The sequence below is a fragment of the Muntiacus reevesi genome, chromosome 17 (assembly GCF_963930625.1).
Source record: "Muntiacus reevesi chromosome 17, mMunRee1.1, whole genome shotgun sequence".
Taxonomy (NCBI): domain Eukaryota; kingdom Metazoa; phylum Chordata; class Mammalia; order Artiodactyla; family Cervidae; genus Muntiacus; species Muntiacus reevesi.
This window is the reverse complement of record NC_089265.1, coordinates 39,821,952-39,846,710: the sequence shown is the minus strand read 5'-3', so window position 1 is coordinate 39,846,710 and position 24,759 is coordinate 39,821,952. Positions and strand designations below refer to the sequence as shown.

Genomic DNA, 24,759 nt, shown 5'->3' with positions numbered 1-24,759 from the left:
TCCTGCTCCACGCTCACTAATAAGCACGGTGCACGTGGGACGCATCTGGAGCGCGGAGACTCAGGATTCAACGCCAGGGGCCTCACGTTCTGCCCCGCCCTGGCACCCTCATGACCAGAAGGCTCACGCCCAGGGAAAGGCTCTGTCTCAAGGTCTGTGCACCGCGTGCAGGCGTCGCACGCCTGCGGGTAGAGAGGAAAAGAATCTCAGCTCCTCACCGAGAGCCGTTTATTCATATTCTGGACACAACGTCAACACCGGTGACCCTGATAGCCCGAGTCTCAGTACCCAAGGAGTGTTATTAACTAAAGGAGCCCCCAGGAGAGGCTTAGTGGTCACAGTCGGAGAGTTGGTAGCTTAAGAGGAGGGAGCAAAGTCTGTGCCTCCTGAAGGCCACTGTGGGACCGTGTCACAGAGGCAGACTTCCTCGAGCATTGCAGCTGGTCCCTAGGCTAGCCCCTCATCACGGACCTCAGTGAGGTTTGTTATTTTTAACAATGACCTAGGCACAGCAGGAAAAGATGCCAGGGTATTATTTAAGAAGGCAGAAAGCTAAATGATTCATTTCCTCCAAAGTCACAAGAAGGAGACTACATGATGAAGTAAAACTTCGAGGATAGAGCTTCAGTTACCTGGATACTTGAACATAGCAAATCCTCCATGTCCTAACCAACACAGTCCTGCGTGTATTTTCTGGATCATTTCCAAAAGAGAGGGCTCCATTTTATTATTATTACTTTTTTTCTCTTTACCTGATGCCTACATCTTCCCTCGCCAGGCTCCTGGCATTAGGGGGGAAACTCGTTTTATTACTCACTGTGTTTTTTGAATCTCCAGCCATCAGGCTTCATTATGAATGAAGCTGCTCGGGCCAGTATGTCAGAGCAGGCAAAGAGACTGTGGACAAAGGAGAAAAGAAGACACTTTCCTCAAATAAAGCAGACCCTTTCCTGCCACCAGGAGGGAGGTTACATTTCTGATCTTGTCCCCCAAATCTCAGATTTCATAGGGAAATGATTACCTTCCTTGAAAATGTTTTTTGGTTTTTTTTTTTTTTTTTTGGCAATGACATTTTGGACAAATTCAAGTAAGGCCAAAAGAAGTTTTTATTTATTTAAAAGAACATTACTTTTATTAATTGTTTATCCCTCTCCTTTTAAAAAAATTAATAAAGCAGCATAATTGCTTATAAATACCTCTGTCAGTATTTCAGGGAAAAAAAAATCAATTTAAGTATGTCTACTTTCCTGGTGGTAGCTGTGATTTTTCTTTCGTCCCATTTGCTAGTGTCACTCATGTGCAAAGAGAACTTTTTTGGCTGGGGTGATCTGCCTCAAACCCACTCCAAAGTTAGAATTCACCAAAAGCGATACCGCCAGAGCCCCCACCCAAGAGCTGCAGTTTAACCAGAGGAAGTGTGCACTCAACAGATGAGTGACTCTAGTCCTTGCCTGCTGTGGACTCCTCTCAAATGGAATCCATCATTTTTCTTCCAATTCTGATTCATTTTTCTTTTTGGAGACCAAAGCGAATTTCAAAATAGGAACTGAAAAAGTTGGGTTTTTTTTTTTTTTGCGGTGGGCAGGGAAGCCTTCATGGTAGAAAGCAAGAGTTTTATTGCTGGTTTTTTCAGTGCTTGTCACTCTCCTTGCCCCTCTTGTTTTTGTTTCCTTTGTTTTTTTTTTCCTTTTGTCATCTAAAATTTCTTAGTATGCTTCATTTAAGCCTCATTATTACATTTATCTCTTCAACCGCTGGTATCCACTTAAATCCTTGTCTAATGCACAGTTATTTGCATAAACATCCTTCTGTACCAGAAGGTAAAGTGGGAATTCTGTACAGAAATTCTGTACATGTGAGACTTAGGTAATTTAAGAAGTTTATTTACCTGTTTCTTAGATTCAGACATCTAATGAAGACTCCTCCCCTCCCTTAGCTACAATGGGACGAAACCCCTCAAGATGTCAGGACGTATATCTACCTTGACTTCTAAAGTGAGGACTGACAGGAAGACATATTTTGTACCTCAGACAGTTAAGCCTAAATTGTTGATATTGGTGAGAGAGTAGGAGATAGCTAAAGAACATAATTTGTCTTCGATCTAAAGATACCAAGATGTGAGTTCTTATCATTCTGCAGACCACGAGTGTGCTGGTTGTCGAGAGATGCTTTCTGTTGATACAGAGCAAACCTATTGAGGCAGCTCAACTCCTGAAAGGCAAGCAGAACACCTCGTGGTTAAGTAGGTGTGTTCTGGGCGTGTCTAATGACAGGCAGCTGCGTTCACTCCCTTAGCCTCTGTAAGGAGAATTTTTTGTATAACCTGTTGGCCAGAGGAGAAAATAGACCCATGCGGTAAATGAACTGGCAGTGTTTAATTAGAAACGAGTTTGCTTGTAAGTGACTCTGATGGGGACTTAGCAGGAAGCACATGGCAGTTTGACTTATCTGAGTATTTGTGCTGAATTGTATTAAACGGTGGAATCATTTTCAAGTTTACTCTTGAAGAGCGTCCTTTCAAAGCTTCTAGCTAGTACAGTACCAAATTTCCTTGAAAACCTTTCTTTTGCCGTAGAGTTTTTTCTGAAAAGCTGAGAGATTAAATTAGGCTTCTTAACTTTGGTGTCCTTGATGGCAATAAAAAATGACCAGAGCTGAGGGTTGAGCATGCGACCATGCCGTCTCATTGAATCCTCACTTCACCATTGCAGGAGGAAGGCACTGTTACTATCTCCCTTCCATTGATGAGGAGACTGAGGCACCAGGGCTTAAGTAACTTGCTTAGGCTCCCACGACTGATTGGTATGACTTACCACTTCTTTTAGAAAGACACAGGGTGCTTTAGACATACCTATTTCAGTTCACAGCAAGCTGGAATACTTTTTAGATTGGAGATTTGAATATTTAAGTCTATGTTTGGGTCTGTCTCTACCTACGTCTTAACCTTTAAGGGTCCTTCAACCAGATAAGAATGTCTCTGTATTTATGGATTAAAGAAGCCTAGCTGTGTATGTGTCAGATCTAGTTTCAAGTCACAGGCTGAAAATGACTAGATTTGGAACCAGAGATATCAGACATGCTCTGGATACCTCCGTTTGATTGTGTGTTTTTAAAAACAGTGACTTGAATATACCTTGAGGAGTCGGCATGACTCTACACAGGTATTTACTAGCCATCATGCTAAAGAAGAAAGCATCCAGAGTAAGTGAAATATGTGCACTCTTGCACTATTATGGCTTTTATTGATAACTTATTCAAATTTTGAAAGGAGGAAAAGCACTCTGAAAACTGAATTTAGGATAATTAGTATGATGTTATCAATAGGACACAGATTTTCTTTTTATTAAAGGTGGTGGTTTTTTAGAGGGCTTCAATGTGTTCCATTTATTTATTTAGTATGCTTTTTATACCAAGTCTTCATATATATTTAACTCTACCAGTTTCTTAAGCTTATTAGGGAAATTCCTAGAATCACACCATTAAAGTAACTGTTAGAAATCTCTATCTCTTCTCCTTTGGCTCAAAGCAACTCAGATTAAAAAAAAAAGTCTCCCCTGTTTTAAAGACCGTGAGGGAAAAAATAATCAAAAGTGTCCCTCCATAACTTATTCCAATGGTTAACAACCCTGAGAGTTCATGTTTATAAACCGGTTTCTTCCATATGAACGGAAGGAACTCTAAATCTGAAATATTGTGAAAAGCTTTGCATTATGTAAAAGACCTCCGGTTCAGAAAAAGAATCAGAATGTACTTAGCTGAGAAGGATCTCTTTTCTATGATAGCACATCTGTAGTGCCTAAAACAAACAAAAAAAAACAAAAAGTGCATTTTTCCCTCCAGAACTTGTCATCAATCCTAGAACAGGGCTACAGATGACCCCGGGAAGTCTCATCCAGCACTAAGTCTCTGGGAAAGTTTTGCCTAATTTCAGAAGGAGGGGAACGAAAGAACATCACCACGACACACGCTCATGCTCACAGACACACACACACTCACACACGCTGTAGTTCCCCGGCACTTTGTTCTAATTCTTCCCACACCTCTTCTCAGAATGTTTGCTATCCTTGGGTTGTCATTGAAGCCCACTTCTCACTGGTGTTTGCTGAAAACTGAAATGTCTGATTTTTCATAATGTATGTCTTTGTATGGTACATTAATAAGTCACTCTGAAGTATAGAGATGATTATTTTTGTTACCGTTTAATAATTTTAATATTTCTCTGAACAGATACAGAAATACTTGGAAGAATGCCTATTTGAGGTTTTAACATCTGCTTACTGAGATTTTTTTTTAATTTACTAAACTCGTCTGGTAGCATCACTAGTTTTATTTATAACTTTGAAATAAGTAAAAATTCACCTGGTGGAGAGATGGAACACTTCTTAATTTAGTTGAGACTCCTAAAGTTTAATGTGGGAAATTGCTTTAAATTAACTAATCAAGTACATTTTAATAAACTTAATGATTGCGTAGCCCTTTATTCTAATAAGATGAGAAAAATGCTGTCTTGAATCTTAATTTTTGCTGGGTTTTCTTAGGTGGAATGAGCAGATTCTTTATTTCCCCTGCACTGAATATTTTTAGAAATATTTTCTAACATGTAGTAAGAAATTTAAGTTCCCTAGATGTACCGATAAAGCCTATAAATATAAATCTACTTTATAGGTCATTAAGGAAAAATGCGTGCTTATTTCAGTTCACATCAGCATACTGGCGGGCTGCTGTCTGTATTATATAAACCATAGGTTCTACAGCGGGACGTTCCAGATTGGGCAGGAGGGGGCTTGTGGTGTAGTCCGCAGAATGTGATTTGGGGACCACACCCAGATTGCATCTGACCGCTGAGTGGCTCCCTTGCTTTTTCAGAACCCTAAATGCACCTGTAATTATTTTTAAAAACCCACTGCAGACCTCCACTAAAAACTGGCTCTCTATTCCTTAATCAGTTTATTACCTAAGAGTCGTTTTAGGGCCATTTCCCTTTGGGATAGATGCCAGCGCCTTTTTTGTTTTTTCCTTTCTTTTAACCCTTTCCCCCTTTCTCTTCTGGCTTTCCTCACCTTCCTCCTTTCCCTCCTCTTTTCTTCTCTTGAGACCTTCCGTGGTCCCCATCCCCAGACCCTCCCCCGGGCGGGGGTCGGCGGGCAGGCGGGGTGTGGGCACGGGGCCCCTTCCCTCCCCAGCTGCCCGTGTCGCTCTTGTCTCGCAGGCCCGGGGCCAGAGCTGAGCGGCCCGAGCCCCCCGCAGAAGCTGCCGGTACCCGCGCCCAGCGGCCGGCCCTCGCCCGCGCCCCCCGCCGCCGCGCCACCGCCCGCGGCTGCCGTGCCCGGACCCTCCGTTCCGCAGCCGGCCCCGGGGCAGCCCTCGCCCATCCTGCAGCTGCAGCAGAAGCAGAGCCGGATCAGCCCGGTGCAGAAACCCCAAGGCCTGGACCCCGTGGAGATTCTGCAGGAGCGGGAGTACAGGTAATGCACCTGCCCCGCGGTAAGGCGATGTGTGCTTGCAAGTACCGCCCAGCCTCGAGGGCCTGGGGTCTCCTCGTGTGATGGTCATTCTTCTTGGGACCCGGGAAAGGTCTAAGGGGAACTGCAGAGGCCAAGACTCAGGCTTGAGAGTGATTTTCCAACAAAGTCTCAGAGAAGAGTTTCTTTGCCACTGGAGCCTGGGGCAGGGACCCTCCAGGGCTTCTGGGTCTGAAGGCCTGATTTTCACTCTTGCGGTCAGAAAACTTTTATCCACTCCGATGACACGCCAAGATCAAAAACTCAGCCCAGAGTTCTTAAAGATACAAGAAAGTGGTCAGCTCACACTCAGACTGTGCAGTATCTTGTTCTGGTCTGTCAGTAAGCCCTTGAATGATGACTGTCAGTGGCTCATATGTTGAGTGTGTCTGCTGGCTTGACATCTCCTGATGCCAAAGCCTGTCCTTCAGAAGCTGTATATAAGGAAATAATATATTCTTTGTTTCAGTTCATGCACTTGTTGGTTAATGGCCTGGTCTCACTTTTGGGGTAGGCCCCACTTAAATGTCTTCGTATGTGGTCCCTATGTTAACTCTTACTCCAGAAGCTTCATTTGGCACATTTATCTGAATCGGGGATTGACAAAACTTTTCTCTAAAGGGCCTTAGAGCCTCTGTAAGAACTACTCAGCTCTACCATTACGGTGTGAACACAGCTAGGCAATAATGGGCTGGCTGTGTTCCTGTGAGACTTTATTTATAAGAACAAGCTACAGACAGGGTTTGGCCCGCAGACTGTAGTTAGTAGATCCTAAATGGTTAATTTTAATTAAAAAAAAAAGAAAAAAAGAGTGAGTCCAGGAAGAACTGAGTCAGGATAAAATAAAGCTAAGATCATGGATTCGTGTGTGTGTATGTGTGAAAGTCACTCAGTCGTGTCCAACTCTTTGCGACCCCATGGACTATACAGTTCATGGAATTCTCCAGGCCAGAATACTGGAGTAGGTAAGCCTTTTGCTTCTCCAGGGGATCTTCCCAACCCAGGGATCGAACCCAGGTCTTCCACATTGCAGGCGGATTCTTTACCAGCTAAGCCACCAGGGAAGCCCTGGTTTCAAGAGTTAGCCAAAAAGTGTGCTCTGCCACAAAGTGTCTGGGTTGCCTTCCTCAAGTCACATCTGTTTTCTGTGACTCAGTTTCCCCTTATGTTAAAAGAAGGCATTATACAATATTATCTTTTATAGGGAGAAGATAAAATTATACAAAGACTTTCAGTACATTTTAGCTATTATTTCCCAATGATTTAACTTAAGAAAATTAGGGGTTACACATGACAGAGAATGTTAGGAGATAATGTCTGTGCTTTTGTGCTAAGTCATTTTAGTTATGTCCAACTCTTTGCAACCCTATGGACTGTAGTCCGCCAGGGTCTTCTGTCCATGGGAATTCTCTAGGCAAGAATACTGGAGTGGGTTGCCATGCCCGCCCCCAGGGGATCTTCCTGACCCAGGCATCTAATAAGAGTCTCTTACGTCTCCAGCATTGGCAGGCAGGTTCTTTACCACTGGTGCCACCTGGAAGCCAAAATAATGTCTTTGTTGTTCAGTCACTCGGTTGTGTCCTACTCTTTGACCCATGGACTGCAGCACACCAGTCTTCCTTGTCCTTCACCATCTCCTGGAGCTGGCTCAAACTCATGTCCATTGAGTCAGTGATGCCATCCAACCATCTCGTGCTCTCTCGTCCCCTTCTCCCCCCACCTTCAATCTTTCCCAGCATCAGGGTCTTTTCTAATGAGTCGGCTCTTCGAATCAAGTGGCCAAGGTATTGGGAGCTTCAGCTTCAGCATCAGTCCTCCTAATGAATATTCAAGATTGACTGGTTTGATCTCCTTGCTGTCCAAGGGACTCTCAAGAGTCTTCTCTAACACCACAGTTCAAAAGTATCAATTCTTTGGCGTTCAGCCTTCTTTATAGTCCAGCTGTCACATCCATACATGGCTACTGGCAAAACCATGATTTTGACTAGATGGACCTTTGTTGGCAAAGTAATGTCTCTGCTTTTTAATATTCTGTCTAGGTTTGTCATAGCTTTTCTTCCAAGGAGCAAGCGTCTTTTAATTTTGTGGCTGAAGTCACCATCTGCAGTGATTTTGGAATCCAAGAAAAAAATGTCTAGGATCCCTTTAAAAACATTACCTTACTCTTTATTGTAAAACACATGACTACTTATCTATTATTATATTAAAATACTAATTTATCAGCTTTGAGAGTTACTCTGAAAGAAATCACAATAACTTGCCATTAAATGTGTATAGCTTTTTGGATGAAGAGTATAATTTTATTCTCACTGCTATTACTAATCCTCAATTAAGAGCTTTTATATTGCTGTTTCCAGCTTTTCATGTATCCCTAGAGAGCTAGATACTCATCATCAATTGATGTTTCAGTGTTGATAGACAGATTCTGTTGGGTGAATAATTTCTGTGTGGTATAAAAGTCAAATGTCAGCACTGTATATTCATTTGGGGCAGAAAAACAGTATTCATATTCAGTCCTTTCTTTATGTTGCCATTGAATAAAAAAGCCAAAAGCCATTTTAAAAGACAATAAATGGGATAGTGGGATATTGTTTAAAATTCTGACTTCCTAAGTGCTAACATTTTTTTCCTACCTTGACCATACAGAGCTACCAGTCCCTTTGTTGGATCACACGAACGCCTTATAACACAGACACTGCACCTAGAAATGCATCTGGGTTTTTTTTTCCTTCAGTTCAGTTCAGTTGCTCAGTTGTGTCCAGCTCTTTGTGACCTCACGGACTACAGCATGCCAGGCTTCCCTGTCGATCACCAACTCCTGGAGCTTGTTGAAACTCATGTCCATCGAGTCAGTGATCTCACCCAACCATCTCATCCTCTGTCGTCCCCTTCTCCTCCTGCCTTCTATCTTTCCCAGTATCAGGGTCTTTTCCAGTGAGTCAGTTCTTCATATCAGGTGGCCAAAGTATTGGAGCTTCAGCTTCAGCATCAGTCCTTCCAGTGAATATTCAGGACTGATTTCCTTCTGGATTGACTAGTTTGATCTTGCTGTCCAAGGGACTCTCAAGAGTCTTCTCCAACACCACAGCTCAAATGCATTGATTCTTCATATTTTTTTCCTTCTTAAGCCTATATTATGGGGTGTGTGTTTGTGTATGTGCTTATTGAGTCCTAAATTTTGTCATTTTTACCAGAACTGTATTTGCAGGGTGTTCTTGTAACGAGCTCATTTTAACACTTTTTTTGGGAAATGATCTTAATGGATGGTCTCCCAAAGTACACAGTATTAATTATTACTGCTTAGCCTATTCCGGTATGTGGAAAGGTTTTGTCCTCCATACCTGTGTCAAGTTAAAAACGTGTGTCCATCAGTATCTTCTGAATTATAAGCATTGCAGAAGGTGGTGGAATGGCTAATTGTTATGTTGTTATTATTATTACTTGATAACATGTCTCCTCTTCTGTTAAGCTGCCTGGCTTTTGAAGTGACCGATCTGGCAACCCTGGTTCAGAAAGCTGATGGGTGTTTTGGCTTGAAATCTCCCATGGCTGTTTTGAGAAGCTTAGGTTTATACTAGTAGGGTTTTGCAGGGGTATCTTTTATCTTCTTTAGTTACAGAGCAAGAGCTGACTTCTGCCTATATGAAGATAAATTATCCAATTGCAGAAATTAGTTAAATGTATTCCTTAAAAAGGGTTAGATTAAGTCCCTTAGGCCCTTGTAAAAGACAGCTAAAAACCCCCTTTCCGTCTCTGAGAGAATGGCTTACTTACTCCCCATTAGCACTGATAGGAAGAGTCCAGTGTAACTTTCTCTTCTGATTGAGGATTTGAGCAAGGTCTTTTTTTTTTTTTTAAAGTCTCTTCTATGATTTTATAAACTTGGTTTGAGCAAAACTCTTTTGTCAGAAATTCTTTAACCAGATGTTCATTTCTTTGTTGTAATATTACTTACCTTGTCTATGAAAAGTGAAAGGAAATTGTCAGAATATTAACTTTTTTTTTTTTTTTTTTACTTTTAAGTCACCTGGCTACTTTTCCTGTTCATCATAAAATCAGAATTTTGACAAAATTAGCTTTCCTTTTTCAGTAATAGCACACGTTAAGTTTCTGCATGTGAATACTCTGCCTCAGATCTATGTAAGCTCTTCAGTTAAAAACATTTTGTTCTCATTTAAATTGGATCCTTTCTTTTAGGTCATCTTTCCCTTATGATGAAACTTTATTGCTTTTGTCTGGAGTGTCAGTGCCTCTTTGTGTGTGTGTGTGTGTGTTTTGGCATACCTTCTTTGCCCCTGTCAATATACTTCACTCCAGTTCTTCCATCTAGAGTTAGAGGGTTGATCAGAAGTACTCCAAGAATTATGTTAGCATGTAAATTCTACAAATGTTACATGAGAAAGAAATATATTTCACATTGAAAGGGATTTACTTGAGAAGAGCCTTTTTGAATGATGTGAGCCCTCTTTGGTATCAAGTCAGAATTTAGTATGAATTCAGCATACTAGGCCCCCCGACTTCAGGAAGCTGGCCTAGTGTTTTTTGTACTGCCCTGGCCTCCATTACAACCCTGAAAATTCCTTCTCAAAAATTACCAAGAGCCGCTTCATCAGCAGAGTTACCAAAAGTCAGTCTCCCTCTCTCTTTCTTTTAAAAAGTGTCACTCAGCTCCTGGAAGGAACAAAATGTACCAGTGTCATTTTCTGTTCAAATAACTCTCCTACAGGAATCATAAACTTCTCCTCTGGACCTGAACAAATATCTGTCGCCTTTAATGGAACTCTTTTTCTTGCCAGAACAGTAACCCCTCTTGATTTACTGTTCAATCTGTATGAAAAACCTGAGTGACCTAATTCTGCTTCAATTTTCTGTACCCGTGAGGACACTAAATGAGTCTCCTGCAGTTATGCAGTATTACATCTGTTGTTGTTTCGGGAAGTTTAGAATCCTGAATCTCTTTATCGGACTACCTGCTGAATCCCGTTGATGGGAAGATGAAATTGTCTGGAGAGGAGCATTATTTAAAATGAAGATTCCTATTAACAATCACCACCGCACAAAGATAAAATTCTCTGTGTAAAAGGAGCCCCTCCTGTCTCTTTGCTCCTCCCTCTCCCCATGTGCCGAATTGGATGCATATAATTTTACTTGAGAATCTACCTTTCCTCTTGTCCTATAGTTTGCACTCTGTCCTTCTTGCCTCCCTTCCATAAAAGAAAGAGTCTTTTGTGCTGGAGGATCTGAGACTCACTGACAAATTACTAGGTCCTTTGGAGAAGCCATCATTTCAGGGGTGCAAGAAGGGCACCCCTTCCCAGCTCCCCACCGACTCCCACATCCAAGTGACCCCATGCTCCACCTACCCCACTCCCCAACTTCTCACCTCCCTGCTTCTTCTCTCCACTCTCCAACTCCCACCCTCCTGGTCCAGTGTGATTTAATCTCTACACAGTCAGGCCAGTTGTCCTAAGATTCTTTGTTTAGCCCCAGTTCCACAGTCGTTTAGACGATTAAGGAAAAAGCACCCATTCCTCTAATACATCACCTTACCCACTTTGTCAAGGAGAGTAAAACACAATACCAAGGGATAGTTTGAATTCAGATGAAAAAGGACTGCAATAAATATAGAACCAAATAAGTAAAATAACCATATCATTGGCCTTTATCTCACCCCACTACAGTATTTAAATTTCCCTTAGTATGGCCTTAACTCTACACAGGTAGAATTGTTTCAGTTTCATTTTTTTCCCCTTTAAATTATATATTTGAAAAAACTCTGTAATAGATTTTTCTCTTAATATCTTAATTGTTAAGATGCATCACCTGTTGCTGTATTGGGAATTTTTGGTTATGTGCATGTTTAAGAAATTGAATTGGATAAAGGAAGTAGATGTTTGTTTCATACAGAGAAAAGTTAAAAACCATGATTAGAATCCTGTGAGTATCAATAGTAAAAGGAATGTGGAATAAGGTTGGGAGAGTTTGAACAATTTGATCGAGAGTAAATTGATGAATGTTTATTGTTATTGTTTGAACCTAATACATTTTTAGTCTGTTGCATGGTAAAACCATTTACAAGTACTATTGTTTATGTTGGTATGCATTATTGAAATAACACAATAACAATGATGATACTAGTAGTAACACATAATAATAAATCATTCATTAAATCAGAATCACATATATATGAAATAAAAGAGGAATCTATCATAATATTATTTTTATGAAAGTGTTCATTGTTCAGTCATGTCAGACTCTGTAACCCTGTGGACTGAAGGAGCGCACGAGGCTTCTCTGTCCATGGAGTTCTCCAGACAAAAATACTGGAGTGAGTAGTCATTCCCTTCCCCACGGGATCTTCTAGACCCAAGGATCGAACCTGGGTTTGCTGCATTGCAGGCAGATCCTTTACTGTCTGAGCAACCAAGTGAGATCAGGAAAAAAATGACACATTTCCCTTATTGTTATTTTTAAAGTTTTGAAAAACATATTTTATTTCCCTATCAAAGCAAACAGCTCTAATTTTTGTTTAAAAAAGTCCTCATTCTGATACTTGGGCTTCCCAGGTGGTGCTAGTGGTAAAGAAGCCACCTTCCAATGCAGGAGACGCAGGTTCCATCCCTGGGTTGGGAAGATCCCCTGGAGCAGGGCATGACAGCCCACTCCAGTATTGCTGCTTGGAGAATCCCCATGAGCAGAGGAGCCTGTTGGGTTACAGTCCATACGGTTGCAAAGAGTTGGACACGACTGAAGCGACTTAGCGTGCACATACACACACATGCATGCATTTTGATGCTTGGGCTATATGAACTATTAAGATATTTTGCAGTGTCCAAGTCACAGAAGGTTTTCTTTTTCATATCAATATATGGCATCATAAAGGTTGACAAAACCATGAAACTAATTTTAAACAGAATGTTTAGTTAATCAACTTTTATAGCTGAGTTCCATGAGAGTTTGCAGTTAGAAAGTCTACTTTGATTATCTGAGGTGGTGTTGCACTGGTACTGGTGTCAAGCCAGTGAGGATTCTCATCTTGGCTCTCTCCTTTACTGGCTCTGTGAAGTCCACATGTTTCTTAGTGTCTCTGAACTTCAGTTTTCTCATCAATAACATGGTGCTGTTACAGACTTACTTTGTAGATGTATGTGTGTGTGTGTGGGAGAGAGAGAGAGAAGAGAAAATTGTGCTTTAAATACACCTTCAATGCAGGAGACTCCGGTTTGATTCCTGGGTTGGGAAGATCTGCTGGAGAAGGGATAGGCTACCCACTCCAGTATTCTTGGGCTTCCCTTGTGGCTCAGCTGGTAAAGAATCCACCTGCAATGCAGGAGACCTGGGTTGGGAAAATCCCCCGGAGAGCAGAAAGGCTACCCAATCCAATATTCTGGGCTTGAGAATTCCAAGGACTGTATATTCCATGGGGTCACAAAGAGTCAGACACAACTGAGCAACTTTCATTTTCACTTTAAATGCACCTTAGTGCAGTTACTGTTAGTTTAGTTTAACTTACTACCATTTACTGTTCTTTCTTTGTCAAAATCTAGTCCAAGGCAGTTTTGCCCCCAAATTTGAAGGAAGGTGATTCTAAAAATAGGTTTAAATGGCAGATCATTATTTGTAAGCATAGGACCCAGGTGAACTCTAAAACCAGTTTCTGTGACTTACAGTAACAGTATTGCAAATAAATTAAGTGGGATGTCTTTTATTTTCTGTTTTGCCTCTATTATGAGGAAGTACCTACAGTTCTGTTTTGTTTTTGTTTTTTTTTTAATGATGTTCAGACTGAGATTGCCTGGCAGTCCTTTTCTAGAAACTCTTAGTTTTGAGATACTGTTTACTATTTAGTGCCGCCCCAAACCAGATTTTTTTTTTTCGATGCCTGATTTGCCTTTTCTTTTCTTTTTTCAAGCAAGCATTGCTCACAGAGGAAATGGTTGTGGTTGGCAGGGCTTTTTTCTCTCTGAAAGTTTTGGGTTGGCTGATTTCTGTGGCCTCAGCACCTAAAACTGTCCTCATTCACTCGGCATTAAAGCCTGTCATCATCAGCATCTCGGAAGGGAGGGCCGGTGGCCCCGCTGCCTTAGGACAGAACTAGCAGTTAGAAAGAGAACTGTTGTCTCAGCTCTGCACTCTGGCTGGGAGCAAGTCAGATTTTTCCTGTCTGTCACTTTCTCTCTCTCTTCAGAGGGAGCCATGGGACTTTGACTTTGCTCCTACATGTACCCCGAGCCTTCCTTCCTGTCTCCTAGAGACAGGTTGTGAAGAAGGCCAAAAGTGTTAAGTAATATAGCACCTGTGTGCATTAGTGCAAAGGGAACTTTTCTCTGCTTAACATCAGATAACCTGTTTGAGTGTCAGAAATTTGCCATCAGTATCTGCAAGGTGTTCTGCCATGAACATAAACCTGAGACTGTTGTCTCTCAGTGAAGACCAGGCTGTAACATATATTTTCCCCTCCCCCTCCCTCATTTTATCATCTCCTTTAGACTCCAGGCTCGCATAGCCCATAGGATACAGGAGCTGGAAAATCTGCCTGGCTCTTTGCCACCAGACTTACGAACCAAGGCAACCGTGGAACTGAAAGCACTTCGGTTACTCAATTTCCAACGTCAGGTAATAACTTTTCCCCAGCACATCTGAGGTGCAGGAAATGAATGTAATTGTTCCAGAGTGTGATCTGTGCATTTTCTTAAGTCTGTTCAATATTGTTAAAAAGATATAAATTTAGTGAAAAGAGTGTATCTTTTCGACCAGCAGTACAGAACTGAAAAGTAATGAAGATGAACTGCTTATTATTCTATTTTTCTCTTCTGTACATCAGAGACATTTTTTTCTCTCCTATATTATGGTTTCCAAAGTCTGACTTATGGCATTTTGTTACTGTAGATGAAACCTTGAGAACAGATGGAGTAGCTCATGTTTGTCTTTATGATTTCAAAGGAAAACAGGAAGGTAATAGATCAGAGCTTCTTTGTAAAGAGAAATGTAAAACCCTTAGCTCTGACTATGCAAATTATTTTAACAAATATGAAAGGCCCTTAACTAAATTAGTAGCTCATTGTTTATACAAATACATAAAACTATGTTTTGTAACTGCGGATTATTCATCAACACCTACTTTTGCAGCATCTGATCATGTCAGACCCCAGCACTGACTCATGAATGATTTTGTAGCTACTGTTCTTGCTATGGTCTTAGAAGTCACTGATTAATAAAGGCAAGCATAGCGATCTATTTTACAATTGCTAAATCTGTAGGAGACTAGGGGGATGAAGTAGAGCCAACGTCCACTTTGGCGAGTTTTGCCTTGTTGACCCCAAAGCTACAGGTTCCCTAATTGTCAAACAGCCTCATTTAGCCAAAGGGGAAAAGGAATGCTTCCTGGCTAGTCAGATGGGCTTGTTTGGGGAAGGACTCAGGCATGCAAAATGAATTATTAATGAGCGAAAGTAGTTTGGAAGGATTGAATTGCATGATTTGGTCTGTTTGAGGATGTGAATAAAATTCCACGGCCAACCCCCTTGCTGTTATCATGTGAACTTGGAAATACATTTGTGTTGTTGGTTATAATATCATAAGAGGGCATCATGGTGGCTGGCGCCTACTTGACTGTAGGTATGTGAGTAGATTAGAACTTAATTAAAAAGACAAAAACAAAAAACTGTGCATTCCATTTGTTTGTTTCTTATAGGTAACTTTATAAGTCATTTAATACAATTTTATTAAATGAGTATCAATCAACTATATTTTCAGGAATAAGATTACCATTCAAATTAGCTTTGATATGCTGGATTCTGATTGGTTTCTCATTTTTGCTTCATTTTATTGAAAAACCTGTTATCTATGAAGTTTTCCAATGATATTAACTGTAATGGATGCTGATTTCAGATTCAATCAAATTATTATTTCAATGCATGTTTCCAAGCCCTCACTTTCTACCACCATATAACACATGATATGAATGAGGTGTTATATTTATGATAATCTGAAAGAAGTCTATGATATAGTAAAAATAAATAAATACCTTTCAAAGACCATTGTTAGGAGTGAGAGGAAGCCAAAACTAGTACTTCCCATTTTTATGTGAGACAGTGAATTAACATTGTTTGAGTATCTACAGCTACTTCATGTAAACAGGAAGTAGTTCTATTCTTTTTGCCCAGCGTCATCAACATTAATCTTTAAACACAAAGAGAATGTTAGCATGGCACTTAAAATGAAGTAAAAAAATTTTAAAAGCTTATTAACTAATTAATATCATTAAAATAATTAGAATGAATCAATTTGTTTAAAAACCAAGACATTCTCTACTTACTTACTGTAGACAGTGTTGTACTTGGCTTCCTATCTGATTTTTTTGGAAAGGAGACTTTGAGCATCTCTGAACATACCCTATACCCTTCGTTTACTAGAAGGCCAACTGTGATGGAGAAACTCGGGAGTCCCTTTTCGGCTCCACCGAACGGAGGGCAGGGGGACAGGGGTCTGGCCTCCGTCGGGGGAGATGTTCCAACCACTCCCCTCTCGACAGCTGCGACAGGAGGTGGTGGCCTGCATGCGACGGGACACGACCCTGGAGACGGCCCTCAACTCCAAGGCGTACAAGCGGAGCAAGCGCCAGACCCTGCGGGAAGCCCGCATGACGGAGAAGCTGGAGAAGCAGCAGAAGATCGAGCAGGAGCGGAAGCGAAGGCAGAAGCACCAGGTACGCGGCCCCACCGCGTGGCTGGGCTGAGTCAGAGCCCCTGAGAGATGGACCCCTGCGGGTGGTGGGGACATCACAGAGAGGATCCCGGGAGCTTAGGTGGTCCGACCACACCGTCTCATAGATGAGAAAGCTTAGGCCCAGCAGAGAGGTGACCTCCCCAAGGACACGGCAACATCCGTAGGGTTGAGGGGGGAGGGCGCTGCTCTCTGAATTCCCATCAAGTGTCCTAGTCATAACCCCATGGGATGCTGCTGAGGAGGTGAGCACAGGAAGGTTTCCTAGCGCAAAATCCTAGGGGAGAGGGAGCTTGGAAAGAAGAGGGCAAACAGTTATTTTTATAACAAATATATATATAGTATCCTGGGCTTTCCAAGGGCCCAGTTGGAGGTTTCACAGGGGCAGATATTTAAAAACATTCCTTTCCAGAGATTTGGAAATATTTTGATGTAGGATTTGATTCTCATGTCATAATCCTATAAATTCTGTTTTTCTGAGCTTAATTTAGTGCCTTGCTTGGTTTTGTTTTGCAAAGTGTTGGACTTGAGTGTAAATAAGGTTATGTGTCTCCCCTTCTTTATTTAAGAACTGGATACACATGATGTGTGGCCATGTTAGCTTCCTGTAAAACTCATTTTGAGTGACAATCCTAAGATATTTAAGTGAGAGCACTAACTTGCATAACATGATCCAACTGTTTGTCCTCTCAGTATAATACCTGCTTTCCTGGGGTTTATTCGAGAGTGATTTGCTTTAAATGTCATCATCACCATCAACACCACCATGTAGGTCCCTCTCAACCTCTAATCTTTCCGTTTTCATGTGGCCACACCCTCAGGACCTGGGAGGCTTTTTTTCTGCAGGCTGGCACTGAAACAAACTTGGAGAGGTCACCTCTCCCACCGCCCTGTAGCCCACACCTCTGCTGCGGGGACACACCGGGACGCCCATCCCAAATAGGTGCCAGTCCCCGTTGCTGTTCCATACACACTGAGAGCTTTCCTGGACTGTGTTGAACCTTTAACTGGGAACTGGATGTTCAGCCTTCTCTTCTCCCTGCTGTGGCTCCTTTAGGAATACCTGAACAGTATTTTGCAACATGCAAAAGACTTTAAGGAGTATCATCGGTCTGTGGCTGGCAAGATCCAGAAGCTTTCCAAAGCAGTGGCCACCTGGCACGCCAACACGGAACGGGAGCAGAAAAAAGAGACGGAGCGGATCGAGAAGGAGAGGATGCGGAGGCTGATGGTAAGGACGCTGCCTGCGGGAGTCCAGGGAGACGCTTTGCTTGCAGCCATCTGCGCTGAGAATGTCAAACAGGCCGCGGTAGAAGGAGAAAGTAAAAGCTGTTTATCAAGTATACTAATCCATTCCTTTGAACTTCGCAGGGATAAGGTAAAAATACCTTCTTTTCCCTAGATAGCATGATGCCAGTAGTCAAGGGTTAGCACTGATGAGTACAGTGTTTCCATGTCTAGGAAGATAGCTTCTCACATGAAGATAGGTTCTCTATTTATTAGGAGTTTTGATGACCAGACCTGGAAGGATGGAAGTGGCAGTTCTTTTTAAAGTAGTGCCTCTTTTCTCTCATTCTCTCCTTTTCTCCCATTGCCCAAAGCAGAAAGCCCAGGATATTTCATTGTGATTTCTGCCAAATCTTTAAGATGATCACCCTACCATACAGTCATCCCCTGGTATCCGCAGGAGATTGGTCCCTGGACCCCCACCAGATACCAAAATCCGTGATGCTCAAGTCTCTTATACGAAATAGCATAGGACAGTGAGCCTTCTGCATCTGTAGATGCAGATGCAGAAACCGCAGATTTGGAGGGCCTAAATTAAATTGTTTGATGGAATAGAAAAAGAAGAAAACTCGTAGAATCGTCTTTTAAAGCAAGTATAATATCAATACTAAAGCACTGTGAAAAATTCCAGTGAGAAAAAAAGACTAACATTAATGAAAAAATCTTAAATGATACATTAGCAAAAAAAATATAGCATGGAATTTAAAAAGTGCTTTTAAAAATAGCGCTTCTTTGGGACTAATGACACAAGTTGTTTTGAATGAATATCTCATTAAGTTGTGTCTTGGAATCTAGGAATATCTTTTTTTTTTAAGTGTCTGATGCTTATGCTTATTTTTTTTTTAATGGCAGAAATGTTTCTCTAACAGTTTAAAAAGTGATTTTTCAGTTAATTTTGAAATACTGCTTTTTTGTTATAGCTGTGTTATTGTGGAATTCTATTCATGGGTCATTCCATTTCTACCATTACTTTTTAATGGATATATAAACACAGAAGGAATTGGTTTATATCACAGGCCTACATATTTGCTTTTATTGGCCACTTATTTTTGGAATCAAATCTCAGAGCACACTGTGGACTTTAGAAAAGTGTGTGTGATGTATATTGATAGCAGACCTGCATATTCTTTGTGGGACGTAATGTGTGAGTATTGGATGAAGATAGAATCATTAGCCTCAACCTGTAATTACATCCCTAAAAAATTCCAAGTGACGAAGTCTTCCTGGCTGGTATTACAGTTTGCATTTTTTAGTCATTAATTTTTCTTTGGATTTCAGACAGTAAACAACGTATTTTAAAATGCTCTGTGTCCAGGTACTACTAAATCTTGTCATCTTCTCCTGCCTCCCACTCCTTTTTTGAATGGGAGGGACTGTCTCAGAGATTGCTAACTAGCTGGGGAGACCATTTTATAGTCATCTGAGCAGTAAGCAATCAAATTTGTCTGATTCAACTGAAGTGAGACTATATTAGAACTTCAGTAACAGATTGGTTTGACACTAATGATTAGGCATTTGCAAATCATTAATTTTTGCAATTAAATGATGGGATATACAGATAACAGAGAAACTGAAGTTTTTTTTATCACTCTTTCTTCAAGTGAGATCAACCATAACCAAAAGCAATTAGAGTTATAATAGCATTCAAGGTTCATGTTCATCCACGGGGCAGACAGCAGCCAGGAGGAGTGATGAAGCTGCTGTCACTCCGGCAAGTGCCGGAGGGACACCCTTGGACTGAAAACCCAAGCTCCTCTGTAATGGAGCTGCCTCCTAAAGATTTTGCCGTGTGTTCCTTTTATCCTGCATCACGTGAAGAAAATATTTTGGAGATATCCTTTTATTGGGATGTATAAAAAAGATTTCTCTTGAAACAACCCAGAGTACATCAGAGTTTTTATTCCATTTAACCTCATAATGTTGCTTAATGGGGAGGTGAGGTGGGAAGTACTGTGTTTTATGGCTCAGCACTCTCAGGCTTCAGGTGCTAAATGAGTTGTCTCCAGTCACCTGGGCGCACCATGAGATGCTGATCTGGGACCAAATCCGCACAACTTGACCTTTGCTATCAACCGCAGTGTCTGTTAAGCTTTGAAGTATCAGGAATTATTTGTTCAAAACCTATTCAGTTCCTTGCCTCTGGAAGTACTTATGGAAATGCTTAACGAATGAAAAGCTATTATGGAATTTGCTTCAGGACCATTCAGTTCCGAATTACAGGGCAGAGCTGGGGGAAGGGCAGAGTGAAATGAGTCATCACGTCATCACGAGTTAATTGTGTTGGTTGCTGTTGGTTATAAGAGTGAATTTACTACTTTCTCTGCTTTTGATTATGTTTGACAATTTCCAATACACAGTTAAGGATAAGCTTCAGATGGTGAATCATCAGATTGTAACACTTTTTGTGCAGTTTAAACAAAGAAGAATGGAAAGTTGGCTCGAAATGCTTGATCACACCACACAAATTGTGTAGTTATGTGTGTTGGTCTGACCCTGAACCCCCATTCTTGGGATGTAGGCATCGCACTGCCCTGTATTCCCCAGTCCCCGCTAGGGTTCGAGGACTCGGGTGGCTGGAATCATTCAGTTTGCTGCACACACCACTGAAGTTCAGACTGTCAGGGGAGGGATGTGTAGGAAAAGGTGTTGTCCACAAACTTTTATTATGTTCTCGTCACACTTTTCTTTCCCTAATAGGCTGAAGATGAAGAGGGCTATAGAAAACTGATCGATCAAAAGAAAGACAGGCGTTTAGCATACCTCTTGCAGCAGACTGATGAGTATGTGGCCAACCTGACTAACCTGGTTTGGGAGCACAAGCAAGCCCAGGCGGCCAAAGAGAAGAAGAAGAGAAGGAGGAAGAAGAAGGTGAGTACTCTGATGCCTGTGGCTGCGCTGGGGATGTGTGTTTGGGGACCAGTTTTAGGCCTGGCTTGCCCTATAATGAGTACTCCTTAACTACCCTAATGGAAGACTTAGATGGTTTTACTGCAAACACTGCTGACATAAATGGGTTGATGAGGCGTATTGGACAACATATTGGAGATGGACAGAATGTATATTCGATTCCTATTTCCACTGTTTTACACAATATTAGAAAACTAAGTACACACAGTCAATAGGAAAGGGAAAAACATGGCCCAAAGAAGGGTTTGCTCAAGTGCAATGCGTAGGCAGGGAGCTGCTGAGTTAGGAAACTGGAATGAAAAATGAAAACCAAAATGCCTTGTTCAGATTGAAAGGAGCCAGAGAAAGATGGAAGAGAGAGCTTTGAGATACTTTTAGTAACATATTTCAGCCTGTTTGGACAGACAGCTATTGCCAAGATTGTTCATTCAGTTCAGTAAGGTAAATGTGCAGGTCAGAGTTTTAAGTCATTACAGAAAACAACAGTCCTATGTAAAATAATCTAAATTATCATGAGAAATGAGGGTAAGATTTACAATCTCTGTTCTGCAGATCGTATAGCTCACTTCAGGGGTAACCTGCTTCCCTGTGTAGACCTGTGAATATATTAGATCCTCTTTGAAGCTTAGGTAGTCTGGTAATATAGTTCTTGGTGGCTGTTCTATTTTCATGGTCAGTCCTGATTGGTCTGGGTACAGACATCAGCGGGAAGGCTTTAAAATTGTGAAGATTGAGGACTGGTAGCATTTAATCATTTTTTCTCTGCACGGAATAATGGAACAAAATGTTTTTCGAAAAATAATTAATTTCATGGCTCCTGAGTTCTCATACCTGTTTCATAATTAAGGAGGAGGAATAAATGATTGAGAAGGTGCCTTCTGCACCTGATTTCTTTAGTATAAGATAGCTCCCCTTATTGTGAAGGTGAATGAGGGATGAGTCAGGGTTTGCATTTCAACATTTCCTTGGTGAGAAATAGCAAATTTTCTTGTCAAGGTCGCATTATAGACTTTGCAAAATTCCAGCTCCCAATTTCTGACTTAAAGTTGACACATGGCAAACAGATACAATTCTGTAATATTCCGTAGGTGCATGCTAAGTCACTTCAGTCGTGTTCAACTCCTTGCAACCCTATGGATTGGGGCCCATCAGGCCCCTCTGTCCATTGGATTCTCCAGGCAAGAATACTTGAGTGAGTTGCCATGCCCTCCTCCAGGTTATCTTCTCAACCCAGGGGTGGAACCAGTGTCACTTATGTCTCCTGCAATTGGCAAGCAGGTTCTTTACCACTAGCATTAGCTGGGAAGCTTGTATTCCATAGGTGGACCCATGAAATAGCAGTTTTAGTTTTTCCTAATCCTGAAGTTTATTCTGTGGAGGCTGTAACAAAAAGGTCACTGTTAGTATTTTTAACACTGCAGTTCATATTCTGTTTGTTTGTGATTAAAAGCTAATGACTCAAATTTGAGCTTCTGGCTTTTAATGAATGGATTGTTGCCGTAGTACTGAGGACTTCCCAGGTGGTTCAGCTGTAAAGAATCTACCTGCCAATGCAGATGTGGATTCAATTCCTGGGTTTGGAAGATCTCCTGGAGAAGGAAATGGCAACCCACTCAAATATTCTTCCCTGGGAAATCCCATGGACAGAGGAGCCTGGTGGGCTACAGTCCATGGGGTTGCAAGAGTTGGACACGACTTAACGACGAAATAGCAAACAGTTACAGTATTAGATTGCTATATCATCATAGGCAAAGAAAGATACATAATTGAGTAGTAATGAGTATGCCTTTGTTTCTCTGTTAATCTTTACAGAGCAGGAACCTGTTGGTATTTTTCATGGTGCTTGCAACTCTGCATATCTGTAGATTGATTCTCTACTTCCAAACTCTTGCTTTCATATTTGCTAATAGCACTTATTTTTTTCTATTCCATGCAGTTGTTCAGCAAATACTAACTGAACTCTTACTGTGATCTAGGCAGCATGCTAGATTCTGTGGGAGAGAGTACAGAGGTGAGGAAAACTTCTCCTGCCCTCCTAATTAAACCAAAGAAGGAGACAGACAGACATTAATCAAATATGCACCTGAGTATATAAGTATAAACTGTAACAAATGCTGTGAAGGAAGGCAGGGAGCCAGACTACGACCTGATTTCTTGGCAAACGAGTCATGGGTACCCAAAGTGACTCCGGTCTACCTGGCATCTCTCTCCGGGCATCTTCCATTGATGAGCTCACATGATGAAATATGCAGAATTATTACTTTATTATCAGCCCTTCCCCTCTTGCCTAGCATGCTGTCAGGATGCCTCGCACCTGAGCACTCCCTGCCCTCAGCAGTACCAAAGAGATCAGGCTCAATTTCCTTACCAGCTATCTTGTTGGGAGACACTGGATAAACGACAGCAAGACCCTGGGCTCCTTCCTGAAGACTGTCTCACAGGCTCTTAAGGCTTAGTTCAAAGTGAGTTACCCAATTTCAGATGTACCTTAATTCAAGTGCAAAGAAAATGGATGCTTTCAAAAGCTGATTATTTGACACTTTGGATTATCTGGAGTTCTTCTCCCCTCCATTAGAGTGAATGATTGAGAGTTGTTTGTTCCAGCTTCTCTGTCGTGGAGGGAGGCTGCATGGGGGCGTTTAATTCTATGCTATCCTTTTCAGCATTTCCCGTAGAAGTAATATCACGCTGCACCTATCTGCAGGGTTATCCCCTTATTAAGTAAGGCATCCCTAGATCTTTGTTTTGAAAATAGCTTCTTTACCCAGTGAACTAAAGCACTGAACTAGTGGCAACACTTGTAGGATAAGATACAGGTCACTCCAAGAACTATGCCATCAAAGAGGAGTATGATGGACCTTGTAATTTAATTGGAAAGGGGCAACTATGTTACTTTCTGTCATTTTTTAAGAATTACCCCAGTGTAACAAAGAAGGCCTCTTTCTTTCTTGGGGAGTTGATTCTGGTTACTTGGTATTAGTGAATAATCAAGTGGGTTTCCTTTAACCTCACATGACCTTGCTTAATTTTTCTCTTCTCATCATTAGAGGTGCTTCTATGAAGTATACATGTATAAGTCATTCTGAAACTTCTCTCTCTCTCAACCTGGTCTTCCATTAATGCTCTTGAAGTGGAAGGAAAAGAAGTAAACTCTGTGTATCTCCTTGAATGTTAGAGGAGGAATCATTTTTCAAGTAGTGAAATAAATGATTATGTGGCACCAGCTTCTACAGTGGGACAGCATGAACACAGCATTAATGTGCGCTTAGCGTGCCCTTGGAGGTCTGCTTCCTCTGCCGTGAGAGTTCTCACCTATCTACTGGAGGGACCCAAGTCTGAAATGGGGGTGTGTACAAATAGGATGGAACATGCTCACTTGTGACTTGGATCACTATCTAAATCACATTAATACACTGTCTTTTAAATTCATAACTGTGTCAGAAAGCATAGAATACTAATTGTTCTGGTTCCCTTGTAGGATATTGAGAGATCTCTAACCCAACTCTTTGGTCTCTTAATCTGTTAGAAGGTGATAGGAACAGAACCTGAAGCCTACATTTGTTGTGAGGATTACATAGGTTATATGCATGCATGCACACTCAGTTGTGTCTGACTCTGCGACTTCCAAGACTGTAGCCCGGTAGGCTCCTCTGTCCGAGGAATTTTCCAGGCAAGAATACTGGAGTGGGTTGCCATTTCCACCTCAAGGGGATCTTCCCGACCCAGGGATGAGACCTGGGTCTCCTGCACTGGCATGCGGATTGTTTACTACTGAGCCACCTGGGAAGCCCAAGTTTATCTAAAGCACTTTGAATGCTCCCAGGGACATAGTAAGTGCTCAGTAAATATTGGTTTTCTTATCAAGAAGCTCTGTAGTATAAATGCAGGATAGTGAGTGTCCAAATATGGTTATAGATTTCTCTGAAAATGAAATCTTCTTTTTCTACTTATTGCATATTCTCTGTGATGTTGAGAAAATAAATGGCCACCATTTTTTTTCTAGGTGAAGCTCAGTTAGCTGTTACTAAATCGGGTATCCATTGGGACAATGACAGGCCCCTTGGCTGTTGTGGCCTGCAGTGGGAAATGAGGATGTCTTGTTTTGGGCAGACTCTGCTTCCCTTACCTCCCCAGCTCCTACAAAGAGAATTTTCTAATTATTTGACCTCTGCTCTCTGATGCCTCCTGGTAATAATGAGACATTTCTTACATAGATTTAGGGTATGTTTTTCCTTGGGCTGTGGTCAGGAGCCTCATGCCAGCCCCCTGTCCCTGAACCTACTACTGAGAAGTCTGATCACCTCAGAGGTTCAGCTTCCCCAGCTATTGACTTCAGGCC

At 41.5% G+C, this 24,759-nt stretch overlaps 1 protein-coding gene across 5 annotated transcripts in view; it reads left to right on the top strand.

Annotated features, from left to right (window-relative positions):
- The window catches only part of SMARCA2 (SWI/SNF related, matrix associated, actin dependent regulator of chromatin, subfamily a, member 2), a 175,759-nt gene that overhangs the window by 25,914 nt on the left and 125,086 nt on the right, over positions 1-24,759 (top strand). For all 5 annotated transcript variants that reach the window (XM_065908450.1, XM_065908451.1, XM_065908452.1 and 2 more), the window contains exons 5-9: positions 5,210-5,465; positions 13,991-14,117; positions 16,036-16,209; positions 17,284-17,457; positions 20,211-20,381. In XM_065908450.1, coding sequence (XP_065764522.1) covers positions 5,210-5,465; positions 13,991-14,117; positions 16,036-16,209; positions 17,284-17,457; positions 20,211-20,381 — 902 coding nt within the window. The remainder of the gene's footprint in view (positions 1-5,209; positions 5,466-13,990; positions 14,118-16,035; positions 16,210-17,283; positions 17,458-20,210; positions 20,382-24,759) is intronic.